At 37.2% G+C, this 14,072-nt stretch overlaps 1 protein-coding gene across 3 annotated transcripts in view; it reads right to left on the bottom strand.

Moving 5' to 3' along the window:
* Positions 1-4,929: 4,929 nt before the first annotated feature.
* Positions 4,930-14,072, bottom strand: part of MACC1 (MET transcriptional regulator MACC1) — an 83,049-nt gene continuing 73,906 nt past the window's right edge. For all 3 annotated transcript variants that reach the window (XM_054495563.2, XM_054495564.2, XM_054495565.2), the window contains one exon: positions 4,930-11,358. In XM_054495563.2, the coding sequence (XP_054351538.1) occupies positions 11,146-11,358 (213 nt within the window). In that variant the 3' untranslated portion in view covers positions 4,930-11,145. The remainder of the gene's footprint in view (positions 11,359-14,072) is intronic.

The following is a 14,072-nucleotide window of genomic DNA, read 5'->3' as shown; positions in this document are numbered from 1 at the left end:
AATTGAGTAAGGAACTTACAGATACCCTTGCAAGAATTATTCACATCAGAGTGGCGTGAGCTGCATTAGGTCTGGTCCTCAGCCTGTTTGTCCTCAGTATCTCTCCCTGTCAATTTTGGCATCTGGTACTTTCTTTAAGTCTTGCCCATTCTGGGAACTTTCCACGATTCCCTTCATCTATAAAAATATCTTATGTCCCTTCCTTACCATAGGTTTAATATGGTGATTATTTAAGCTGTGGCACAAAGAGCCTGATAATGACAGGGTATTATCTTTCCCGGTTGCCACTTTTACTTAACAGGGACTTCAGTGTTTTGTACTTATGGTGGTCAATTGTCTTGGTTTGCCTGAAACTTCCCTGGTTTTAGCACTGAAAATTCCACATCTCAGGAAAGCCCTCAGTCTTGGACAAACCAGGAAAGGCTGTTTACCATAAGTGCACTGAAAGAATTCTGTAAAAAATGTCAATTGAGAAAAACTTTTTAGCTTTCTCTCTCAAATTGCAGTTCTCAGTTAGCGATTTTCTTAGCCTGTTCTCTCAAATCCCTGCTTAGGATAATCTACCAGGTCTCCTCGGGAGTTCAGCACATTCTGTCTTTTTTCTTACCCACCACACCCTTCAAGACAAATTTCCCAGATGCTTGGCTCAGTGTGCTCTCTGGGTGATCCAAGCCTCCCCTTGTTTTTGTTTGTTCTATAAGAGACATTTGCTTCCCAGCCATCCCAGTGTTCATCAACAAGAACAACAATAACAACAACAACAACAAAATCAAAGGAGTGACAATCTGTTCTTAGACTGTCTTTGCAGTTCCCTACCAGGAAAAAGAGTATTCCTTTTCTGCAGCACTTAAATCCTATACTGGCAACAATGAAAACCCAAGGGAAATTATCTACAAGTATGAACAGACAGTCCCCAATTTATTTATGAGTTCGACTTATGATTTTTTTGACTTCACAGTGGTGTGAAAGCAATACTCATTCATTAGAAACCAAACTTTGCGTAAGTACCCGTACAACCATTCTGTTTTTCATTTTCAGTATAGTATTGAATAAATTATCTGAGCTATTCAACACTTTATTATAAAATAGGCTTTGTGTTAGATGATTTTGCGCAACTGTAGGATAATATAAGTGTTTTGAGCACTCTTAAGGTAGGCTAGGCTAAGTTATGATGTTCTGTAGGTTAGGAGTATTAAATAACTTTATTTTTTATTTATTTGTTTTGTTTGTTATTGTTTCTAGAGATGAAGTCTTGTTTTGTTGCCCAGGCTGGACTGGAACTTGTATTACCTACACCAATGTTGTTTACCATTAGTTCCCATAAGCAGAGTTTGACTCTATCATGCCTGAGTTAAAAGAACAATGGCAGTTCCAGCTGTGTAGTTCTATCATCTTTTATTTCACATCAATCCGTGGCTTTGGAATGTCCCTCATTTCTCAGGCATTGAGGATTTTCTGGTGATAGAGAAATAAGGGGGCAGAAATTTCAAAAGGCTCATTGCAGGATTGTTTAAAATGCATTTGAACAAAGTAGTTGATTTTAGTAACAAAAAAAAAACCTGATCAAATAATTTTTGTTACGGGCTGAATCGTACCCTCCCTCAAATTCATGTTGAAGTGCTAACCCCTGGTACCTAAGAATGTAACCATATTTAGAGGTAGTGTCTTTCAAGAGGTAACTTAAATGAGGTCAGTAGGTGGGCCCTAATCCAGTATGACTGGTGTCCTAAAGAGAAAAGGACATGACACATTGACACACTCATAAAAGGAAGAGCATGTAAAGATATAGGGAGAAGATGGCCATCTTTAAACTAAAGAGAGAGGCCAGAAATATATTCTTCTCCACCGCCCTCAGAAAAATCCAACCCTGCCAAAACCTTGATTTTATTTCTAGCCTCCAGGATTGTAAGAAAATACATTTCTGTTTTCTAAGCCACTCAGTATCCCCCTTATCTGCAGGGGATACATTCCAAGACCCAAGGTTGATGCCTGAAACCACTGATGGTGCCAAACCCTGTGTAAATTTTTCCTACACATACATTCCTATGATAAAGCTTAATATATAAATTAGGTTCAGTAAGAAATTAACAATAATAAAATCAAACAAATATAAATGTAAAACAAATGTAAAAAAAGTTATGTGAACATGATCTTTCTCTCAAAATATCTTATTGCATTGTACTCAGCCTTCTTGTGACAATGTGAGATGATACAATGCCTACATGATGAGATGAAGTGAGGCAGATGAGGTAGGCATTGTGATGTAAATGGAAAATTCCAGAAATAAACAATTCATAAATTTTAAAATTGCATGGCATCCTGAGTAGTGTGATGAAATCTCTCTTTCCTTTTCTGTCATCACTTAGTACCTATCTTGGTTATCAGATTGACTGTCATGGTTTCCTTGTGCTTGTGTTCAAGTAACATTTTTTTACTTAATATTGGCCCCAACGTACAAGAGTAGTGATGTAATATTTTCAGAACGGGGATGGCCACAGGTAACTGAACCCATGGAAAGTGAAACCACAGATAATGGGGGACTACAGTAATGCAGTTTTTTACTAGATAAACACAGAATATACTAAGTGGTCAAAACAGAGCTCTCATTAAAGATGGATTTAAAACTTTGCTCGAGATAGGAACCCAGGGTGGGTGGATTAATTACATGCAGTGGGTTTGCACCTGTTTCACTGGAACCTGGACTCTTATCCCTAAGCATACAGTAACTTCTCAGCAATCAAAATAGAAAGAAATATAGAGCTTTTCTAACAGTGTGAAAGGATATTCGATTTTCTTTTTTCTTCCAAACTATCAGTAAAATCTCTTGAAAATAGCTTTAGGAATGTAATATCAAGTACTTACTTATCTTCCTCTTATAAATAACCTTGATCACTAATCTCTTGTTTCACCACAACCCACACCATTCCATCCAACCTTGAAAAACCTAACAATATCCAATTTCATCCCAAAGAGCATTTCTCTATGCACAGCAAATTATGAATATAGTTGAATAAATATTAAACAGGAACTATATATTGAGGAAAAAATGATTATAGGCTCCTAAAAATAAAAAGACAGGATTAATTCTATGACATGTTGATTATATCTTAATAAAGCTGTTAGGTATTTTAAAAAAGAACAAACACACCACCGTTGTTGGTGGTATCCCTTTACATTTTGCCCTATTTTTTGATGATGTCTTGGAATCACGTAATTCACTTCGATTGCTGTTGCTGTTCTACTTTCCCCTTGGGCAACATTTTGGGGTTATTACTCAGTCAAAAGAAGAGATAAAGATCTCCAGTGAAAAGTCAGATGGCTGAGAAAGGTGAAATACCACTGAGCTTGGACCCCGCTTTCCTAGTTTCATTCAGGAAATGTTTGAAGGAATTTGCCGTGGTTGTTTTTCACCAGCAGGTCATGACACTCGATTCTAACCTTACAATTTTCACAGTCAAGCATTCTGGGAACTCCTTCTCTGTCCCTCTCTTCCCCTCAGCTTCTTTCTAGCAGTAGGTGAAGTGCATCTACTACGTTATAGGTCCTGCTTGAGAGTAATCTAAGTCACAGGAGATCTGCCTCTGGTCCTCTTAGGCCAGGTGCCCCTGTGGCCTTGATGGGGTTGTAGGTGGTTTTGTCATGTCATCAGCAATTCGTAAAGTGGTATGTAAAGAGCAGATATTGCCTGTGAAGTTCCATTTACTTATCATTTGATTTATTGGAGAAGTTTATAGAAAAGCAGGCCCGTTGCCAGTCTCACACTAAGGACTCAGAAAACTAGCTTCTTGAATTGCACTTGAGGGAGAAAGATTTCCTGATGCAGCAAATAGTGCTGAGGCTAAGTGATCCTCTCGCCTCAGCTTCCTGAGTAGCTAGGACCACGGATGTGCACCACCGTGCTCAACTATTTTTTTTTTAAATTGTATTTTTTGTAGAGATGGGGTTTTGCTGTTGCCCAGGCTGGTCCCAAACTTCTGGCCTCAAGCGATCCTCCTACCTTGGCCTCCCAAGGGCTAGGAATACAGGCATTAGCCTCAGTGTTTGGCCTGGTCTTTTTACAAATGGAAAACACAGTATCGTTCCTTCTTTCTCTTTACCTGATCTATAAAAAGATACAAATTAACCGTTGTTTGCTTATCTCCTGGATGGATTTAATGCTCTCTAAGATTCTTTTGTAAAACACCAAAGAAACTTCAGCTAGAGCAAACACAGCAGCCCTACATCAAAATTGTCATTTATCAGTCTTTTGAGAGCTGGTGTCAGGAAACCTATTTTAAACTGGATTAGGCACAAAGAATTTGTCTCTCACAACTAAAAACTCCAGGAGGCAGTTTCAGGCATTCCAGTATCCAAGGCTTGAAGAGTGTGATCAAACCTGCGTTTTGTTCTTGTTTTGTTAGTTCTCCTATCTGCATTTGATTATATTAGTTTCATCCCTGGGCTCCACAAAGCTGCCCAGCAGCTCTGGGCTTTCCCTTTATGGTAACAAAATGGCTGCAGCAGCTCCAGCCTCACCTCTCCTCATGTTCCGGTTTCAAGGTGACATGGCCTTGTAATTTCCCCTGGGCTAAACTAAACAGTGTTTCCCAGGGCTTTCTTCACTGAGTGTCTCTGAGTGTTGCTGATTAGAGTTGACCACAGAGAAATCTATGTAAGATTTGGAAGGTCACAGGAGCATTGTTACTCTTGGAAGGTGGATGTAGGTCAGGTGATCATTGCATCACTGCACTCCAGCCTGGGTGAGACAAGGAGACCTTGTCTAAAAAAAAAAAAAAAAAAAAAAAATTCCAACACAAAGAGAGGAAGACAAAGTTTCCATTGTCATGAATAGGCAGCCTTCTTTCATTACACCATAATCGAACTCTTCCCTATCTCCACTTCACCCCTTTCTTGATTTTTCGTCATGATATAAAATGTCTGAGTGAGCACGGAGTATGTATTTCCTGGGAGTAAACCCATAGAATGAGTTTTTCCACTCTGCTAAGAAGGGGTGCAGTAGCTAGTTCTATTAGGTCATTTAATCTAATATGTGTAAGATCAACATTACATCAGACTTGCCAATTTCAGATTCTGCTTTAAAGAGTGAGTTTGGTAGAACCAGTTTAGGTAGAAACAATAACTTAATCATAACTAAAGATTTGATTTTTCAATGACTCACTATATTTTCATGAACAAGTTAAATGCCCCAGTAAATTCCATGTATTGAGTTTAAGTGAGCATGTAAACATTAGGAACATTTAAAATCTACTTCCAGTCACAAAAGGGCAGAGTCTTGATATCTTTAAGAAGAGAAAAAAGGAAGCCATAGATTCTTCCAATCACCCAAAGAAAAACAATTAACAAGGAAATGATGGCAGAGGATAAAATGTGCTGCATTAATCTCAAAGTGAGGTGGTTTAGCTTGCCACCTCTTCTCAGTCGCCATCTCTTTAAATGTGGAATATGATCCTTGGAAAGAACATCCAATCACCTTATTAACACTTTCTAATTCTACAGTGAAAGCAGGGCATATAGATAGCTGTATTGATCACATTGATTAGAAACTTTTTTCCAATGGGAAAAAATACATTTAACAAGAAATTCAACAAATAACACACTAGGGAAAACAAGCCTTTTTCCAAAGATATTTTACAGAAACAAATGCAATATTACATATATTTTGTAAAATTATCTTAAAATTATACTGAATACATGTCCCAAATTATTGTTAACCTATTTTTATTCGAATATGTTTATGCTTTAAATGAAACACAGAGATTTTAATTAGTTTTACCATCAAAATTATTTTTGTGGGCCTTTATTAACTCATGAAAAGTTCACTTGCTCTAAATAGAGCCTTAATATAAAGTGATTTTTGGTTCTTTAGTACAATTTTTAAAACGATTTCTCCAGTAGAATTATGTGAAATCTCATTTATCTTAAAGCAAACTAGAGGACTTATAAAAAATCTTTCCATTTCTATAGAGATGAAGGAAATTTTAATACAGTGGTTCTCAAACTGGGGTCCCTGGACCAGAAACATCTGCATCCCCTGGGAACTGATTAGAAATGCAAGTGATCAGGCCAGACCCTCTGAATGAGAAATTCTGGTGATCGAGCCCAGCAGTCTTTCACCAAGCCCCGCCCAGACCGTTTTGCTGCTGCTGAAGTTGAAGAACCACTGCCGTAATGATTGCCTGGTCTAAGGCCTTGACAATGAGACTGGAGCATGTTTGGCAGCGTGCTTTGAGAAGCTCCTAGTGAAACCAATGCTGACCTCCTAACTCAGTACTCAAGCATCATACTGTAGTTTGTTTTAAATAGCTGTAAGTCACCAATTATTCAAAAACATTGTGTATTACATAATCAATTTCAAAAGATTATGTAAAGAATAAATGAGGATATTTGTAAAGTGCTTAGTGTGCTTATGTATGTGTGCTAAATGTGCTATGCCTTACACATAGAGGACACAATTTTATTGTGGATAATTGGTATTCAAATTATTACTCTTAAATCACATTCTCTTTTCTCAAAGCAAAATGAATAAAGAAAAACACAATACATTCTAGTCATTGAACATTTATAGACATTTAAACCCAAGGGGAACACTAGAGGTCATTTGGTTCAAGCTCCTTGTTTTACTTGTGAGAAAACTGAAGACCAGAGAGGCCAAGTGACAGGTCCACAGTCTCATAGGGAATAATGGACAAAGATTAGAAACCACAGCTCTCAACTCCTCGACTAGTGTCTTGTAGAAGAAGCCTTTCATGCTATACTCATTATGACAACAACAATACTTTCTATGAAATTTTCTCCTTTGGCCTTACTAATTATTATCCAGTGCTAACCTCTCTGTCTCTACTCCCTCACATATAAACTGACACTATTATTCAAAATTACAAAACTATTTATTAGGCTTAAAACTTTCTAGATGTACATAAATAGAAAATCAATGTAAAATATGCATGCAAAAGATACACATTTCTACAATGTTCAGTGAAATCTTGATGCTGAACATCAGATACATTTCAGATGCTGTATGTGTACAAACTCAACTTTCCTATGTATATGTGGTCACTTTATTTTGTGCTGTGGACCAGTAAATATATATGCAAGAAACAAACCTTCGACATGCCATTTTATTCTGAAAAAATGTCTTTGGATTATCCCACCAATCATATTGATGTTCTTTAGAACTTCACTCTCACTAAACCATACAGCAGCATGTGGGAGAAAAGTTCATACAGAAGGAGGAGGGACTTACCTATATATAAGAAGAAAAATGATCTATTTTAATGTAAAAAGCCTCCAGTGACATCATTGTTCATTATTCTCTTTTTCTTTTATATTACCTCAAATATTCCTTAGATATAAACAATTACAGAAAACATAACAGTAGCACAATATAAAAATTCAAGTCCATCAACTTCCAGTTATAGCATTGTACAAATTTGAGTGTATGTATGTTCTCTTTTGTATGCTCACATTACACATTCAAGGCTGATTAGTAGCAGCAATGTTTCTCAGCCCAATGCCATCCATTGATTTAGCATTCTATTCCTTCCAGAAACCTAGTCATCCCCAAACTGAAAACTTTATATAGTATGTTCTACATTACAGGCCATGAAGATGTGCTGTATCCATTTATTAGTATGAACAGTTAATGACACACTATTGAATGCTCCTACTTAATTGTTTCATATGAAGGCTTTAACACAAAGGAGGTAGAGGATCTGTGGCTTATACAGAAAAATTACTATGTTTCAAGCTGGGCACTGAATTAAAATCTTATCCTAAGTCATGCATCATTAGACAAAAAGCCTGAGGAACTGAAAGAACCATGTAAGCATTTTCTGCTTTCAAAATGCTTAAAGAAGTTTTAGATTAATGGGATTTGATGCTTTTAATGATGTCAAAGATGGGATATAAGTGCCTTATTATTTCATTGACTTACTGCCAAATATTAAAGGCAATTCATGATTACTAATTTAATCTTTTCTGATTATGAAAATCCATTATAGCAAGAAAAAATATAAAGTTCAGAAAAGTAGAAACTATTTATTTAAAAATTAGAATATATTTATACAAACAGAATATTTGGACATGGGCTTAAAATTCCTCTGGAAGGCTGAGAGCAGTGGCTCATGCCTATAATCCTAGCACGCTGGGAGGCCGAGGCAGGTGGATGACCTGAGGTCAGGAGTTCCAGACCAGTCTGGCCAAAATGGTGAAACCTGTCTCCACTAAAAATACAAAAATTACCCGGACATGGTGGTGCACACCTGTAATCCCAGCTACTTGGGAGGCTGAGGCAGGAGGATCGTTTGAACCGTGGAGGTAGAGGTTGCAGTGAGTCAAGACTGAAACACTGCACTCCAGTCTGGGCAACAGAGCCAGACTCTAGCTCAAAAAAAAATAATTTTCTCCTGGAAGGATTTGTTACAAGATTATAAAATATATTTGTGTGTATTAATATTTAAACCATTGTTTCATCCTTAAATTACAGAGATCTTGTTTTTCATTTTTTAAACTCTTATTATTCTCAATCGCAATCATAATACATGATGCAATGTAAACCTGAAATTATTTATTTAATCTTACTACACTAATCAGCTAACAAGATCTCTGTCTTCTCAGATCTTGGAGCCTGGAAAAACCCAGTTATTAATCCCCACTATCCCTTCCCAAAATTCTCTGGTTAGCTGACATGTTAATAAGATTCCAAGAATGTTCTAAAGAAAGCAAAATCACCACTAAAAATGACTGTGTTCTGAAAGTAAAAACTGTGGGTTTTTTTCTTCTCTCATAATTTATTTTTAATTAAAATAAATTCTGTCCTTGGATATGTATACATAATTCTTTGGTCAGGCTGTGTTCCCTTATCATCAAATATAAATATTGAAAGCCCTAAGGATTGTTCCTTTTTTTTTTTTTTTTGAGACAGCCTGTCACCCAGGCTGGAGTGCAGTGGCATGAACTTGGCTCACTACAAGCTCCGCCTCCCACGTTCACGCCATTCTCCTGCCTCAGCCTCCCGAGTAGCTGGGACTACAGGCGCCCAACACCACGCCCAGCTAATTTTTTTGTATTTTTAATAGAGACGGGGTTTCACTGTGTTAGCCAGGATGGTCTCGATCTCCTGACCTCATGATCTGCCCGCCTCGGGCTCCCGAAGTGCTGAGATTCCAGGCGTGAGCCACCGCGCCTGGCCAAGATTATTCTTAAACCCCAATTTGAATTACCATTGCCAGCATACCAAATATCCCAGGGTGGGTATATTAAAAGCTCTAAAAAGATTCTGCTTTTACTTTTTAGCCAAATGGACATCTTTTTTTCAGGTTCCCAAAACAAAATCCTTATTTGGCTTACCCACATTTCTTTGAGGCTGTGTGTTTTCTTTCTAAATTCTAGCAGCCTTAATGGCCCTAATGTGGCTTCCTCTTGCTCCATCCTCATCCCATCCTTGAATCTTTTATCCTTTCACTCCTTCACCCCTGCTATCTGCACCTATTCAGCTCCAACCCGTCTAAGAGCTTCAGTGCTTTGTGGGATCACTGCTTACACCCCACCACACCAGGACAATGCCTACTTTTCCTTCAGATTCATTATTTCTTTCCAAGAACAAATTTCCCTGACCCACCCCCACTTCCAGTTTCATATGATGGCATCTCTATGTTTATATCTCGTAGCGTCACAACCTCTCCATTGCAACTGTTATTATGCATGCCATTTTATATTTAACGGTGTCATTTTTAAAAATTATCTATTACTTAGCACTACTAAAGTCAGAGTTCATGCTGGTTTTTTCCCATTAGCCTCAAGCATCTATATGCCTGCCAGAAAATAGACACATACACTCTACCTATTGACTGAATGACAATAAATGAATATCTGTCCAAATACACACATAAACACTGGCAGGCAACCAGAGGATTGAACAGATGAGTAAGCACAGAACATCTCTTTGTGAACTTTGCCAGCCATTAGCATTTATACTGACCCAAGGTCCTATATAATTTTTGTCCAATATAATCAGTTAGGCTGTGCTTTATAAAACACTGTGGTACACACACACACACACACACACACAGAGATGTGTTTGCATGAGCATGCCAACATAAAGATATCAGTGTTTTTGGTGGTTAAGACCTCTCTACTCAACAGTGTAATCAAGTTAATCAAGTTTCTGGTGGTGGTTATTTAATAATAACTCACATTATTAAAAATCTCCAAGAGCTAAATAACTATTTTACATTATAATCCTGCAGAAAAAGTCCCAAGTTAGGCAGGATTAGAGAGGTTCCAAGATGCTGAAGGAAGGTGATGAAAACACTAGGTCCATGCATGCAGACAACAGATTTCTGGTAAGTCATATTTTTCCTTCTGTCAGTCTTTCAAGAGATGATGAAAAAGAGTAGCAAGTCTCACTTAAAATGAAACGGCGACTGTTTCCCTGTAAGTCTTAACATGCATTTTGTTTTTACTATTCTGTTATGCAGTATGATTTTTTAAAAAGAAATAGAAACAGGTTTTTCAAGCAGAAAACCTACTTTGTACTGGCTATGTAGCCTCAGACGTTCTCTCCACTTCTGAGTTTCTCCTCATGAAAAATGGGGGTGATGCTGGCGAACCCCAATGATGTACTGAAGAGGTCAGGTGTGGAAAGCAGGCAGCCGTGACTGGCCACAGGGTGTGTGCTTGCTTCCCCTCTTTCTAGCTGCCTCCTGGGAACACTGCCTTGTTCATGTTGATAGTCTCTAGTTTACCCAGATATCTGTGTGATGTAATTATTCAAACAGCTTTAACTTAGTAAATTTAAAATAACACTGAAAGAGAGAGAGGGCACTTTTCTTTTTTCTTTCCTTTCTAAGAGCAAAGCAGCCTAATACTTGTATTTGAAACATACACAAAAATACATATTTGAGGATAAAACCCATCTTGGTTATCAGTTAGGCTGTGCTTTCATCAGAAAAAAAAATTGGTTTTGAGCACGAAGAAAATTAATATAATGCTTTTCTGAGATCCTTTCTTTCTTACACACACACACAGACAGACACACACACACACAGACACACACACACACAGACACACACACACACAGACACACACACACACACACACACCATTACCTCATTTTCCCTCCCCTCAAAAACACACCCTTTATTTCTATACTTCCTCAGAAGTGGAGAATGCAGTTACTCTCAAAACCTCCAAAGAATTTACTAGTATTAAAACTCCAGTTAATTCTCTCCAGTGTTTAGTCACAGGGTTTTTCATTCTGTCCAAAGCTGACTGAAGGTCTTGTAACACGTCTCTGTAGTTATTTCCATAGTGAGCACTCCAGGTATACAGAAAATCATAGGCAGGTTTCCACATCATCTATAAAGAAAATAAATAGATTGGAGTAGTGTGGAAGCAGAAAGGAGAGGAAAATCATTTTTAAAAAAAAAGATGTAAAAAGCCTCTTAAGATTTAAAATAAAATGGAATACCAATTATACATGGACTTATTTGATGTCATAGAAAATATGGTTTAATAACTATCAGCTTCCTGTTATATCCCTGTGTTTTTAAAACTAGAGATTTTAAAAATAATAACTACAAATAGGGCCTTTTTTCACTTGATCCATCATCTATACATTGCTGTTGCCTTAATGTGAATATAAAATTCCTTGCACAATTTTTTGACGGTAACAAATGTTATTGAGATAGCCTTTTTACTATTTGAGAGACTTTTAAGGTTAATTATTATTATTATACCTATCTGTGGTGAGTTTTATGACACCAAATAATATATCAGGAGAGAAATAGTATATTTAACATTTTAAATCATTTTACTCGAGCAAGTCTATAAACAAGCAAAAATCTAGCTTCTTGATCAAGTCAAGATGAAAGCAAAAATATAGTTCTCTAATTTAAAATATTTATTTCATGATATGTTTTATAATCAAAAGAAAAACCAATATTCAATGCTGTTTCTTTTTGCTTTTCCTAAGCACCTACCCATAACAATGATGTCATTGTTTCCATAGAAATAAATGTACGTCAAAGAGAAACTTCACATACAAGCATGTATGTAATGGTAACCAAGGCAACCAGGCTACAGAGAGAATAGAGACAAAGGCAGACCAAATAAGACAAATTGTAGAATACACACACACACACAAGCACACACACATACGTCACACACACAGCACCTTAAAATGAATTTTCTCTAGGGAAACAACAAAATGAACCCTGTACTTATAATTGGAATATTTGAAATATAAACTTTATTATTTGCATATTTTGGGGGGTTCACTGAACTAATTTGGTTGTGATTCTATCACTTGCAAAATGTAGGAACATAGACTCTGAGCTAAATATCATGCAGAACTGCCCTTTTAAAGTAGAACCTCTATCACAGTTCAGTAATATCACATGAACTAAAGCCTTGGCATATAATTTTCACCATCCTCCAATATCCTCATATAGTCTAATTTTAAAGTTAAAAGAATTAAAGACCTAAATAGGGAGTTCCATTATGTATTTGATTCAATCCACATAAAAGGCTCTAAGGACAATTTAATGTTATTTGTCCAAATTGGCATTCCTGGGAAGCCATGAACAGCCATTTCCTTGTCTCTCTTGACAAAGCTTAATTTTGCAAGGTAGAGAATAAAAGACAATTATCAAAGTTATGCCATATCGGTATATGATGCAGCAACAAAAATCATCTCAGATTTTTGTATATAAGTTTTACCCTCACCAAGCAGATTAATAATTTTATCTTCTAAGTCTGATAGAATGTGAATGAGGCATCTGCTCATCTATATTTCTGAAGACTTACATTGAAATCAAACATCTCAAAGTACAATTGCCACTAGTTTCTCAACAATGGAATATCAGTTGAGACACAGTAATGGAACCTTTTTTGTCAGACTCAATCTTGGTTGTCACTGCTCAGTTGCAAAGAATCACTAAACAAATAGATTATTCTGTAGTGGGTATATTCTGTCCATAAAATCTCTGAGATGTGGATACTACCTTCTATTCATTTATAAGTCCCTAATGCTCAACGAACTGGTTCAAATTGTCATGTATTTTTTAAAATAATGGTGTTTATAGCTAAAGGCTTCTAAGACTGTTCTAAGTCTGCTAGTGATTGAGTCTGATAAATGATGTATTTGGAGATATTTTATGATAAACAGCAACTTAAAACATTTCTGTAAAAAGGGGATGGCATAGTAGATTAGCGTAAAGCATCGCAGAAAACAGACATCTCAAGAATTATAAATGGGTAATTTTGGGGTTGTCCACTACACTACAGATTCAAATACTTTTATAGTCAAAAGCAGCCAATATGGACCCCCTACTTTCATGGGAAGAAAAGCTCTGTAACTATGGCCTACCTTGCTGCAGGACTGTGAATTGCTATGTATAGAGGAGCCCTTAGGCACACTCAATCAAGAAACAGCTTCTCCATGCTGTTGAGGGCAGGAAATACCACAGGTGATGCAAAAAATAGAAACTACAGATTCAGGAAAGGTCCGATGACACATCTATTCATGCATTTATGCAAAGCACCACATAACGTCCTCACATTTGGCAATTTGTTTGTTGTTGTTGTTGTTTTGCTTTGTTTTGTTTTGGAGACAGAGTCTCACTCTGTCGCCCAGGCTGGAGTGCAGTGGTGTGATTTCAGCTCACTGCAACCTCCGACTCCCTGGTTCAAGCAATTCTCCTGCCTCAGCCTCCCGAGTAGCTGGAATTACAGGCTCGTGCCACCACGCCCAGCTAATTTTTTTGTATTTTTAGTAGAGACAGGGTTTCACCACCTTGGCCAGGATAGTCTTGATCTTCTGACCTCATGATCCGCCCACCTCAGCCTCCCAAAGTGCTGGGATTACAGGCATGAGCCACCATGCCCAACCCTACATTTGGCAATTTGTACTAGCAACAGAGTAGTGTCGACAGCTCTTGCAAATCAGAGAAATCTGGGTACAATACTGAGTCCTTGGTTCTAATTAAGATTTTTGAAGGTGTAAAGACTTCCCACGAGTCCCCTGAATTTGTCTGAAATGCAAGGGGGAATATTGCCCTAAACTGATTTGA

The sequence above is a fragment of the Pongo pygmaeus genome, chromosome 6 (assembly GCF_028885625.2).
Source record: "Pongo pygmaeus isolate AG05252 chromosome 6, NHGRI_mPonPyg2-v2.0_pri, whole genome shotgun sequence".
Lineage (NCBI taxonomy): Eukaryota > Metazoa > Chordata > Mammalia > Primates > Hominidae > Pongo > Pongo pygmaeus.
The sequence above is the reverse complement of the archived record's forward strand: the minus strand, read 5'-3'. Positions and strand labels throughout refer to the sequence as shown.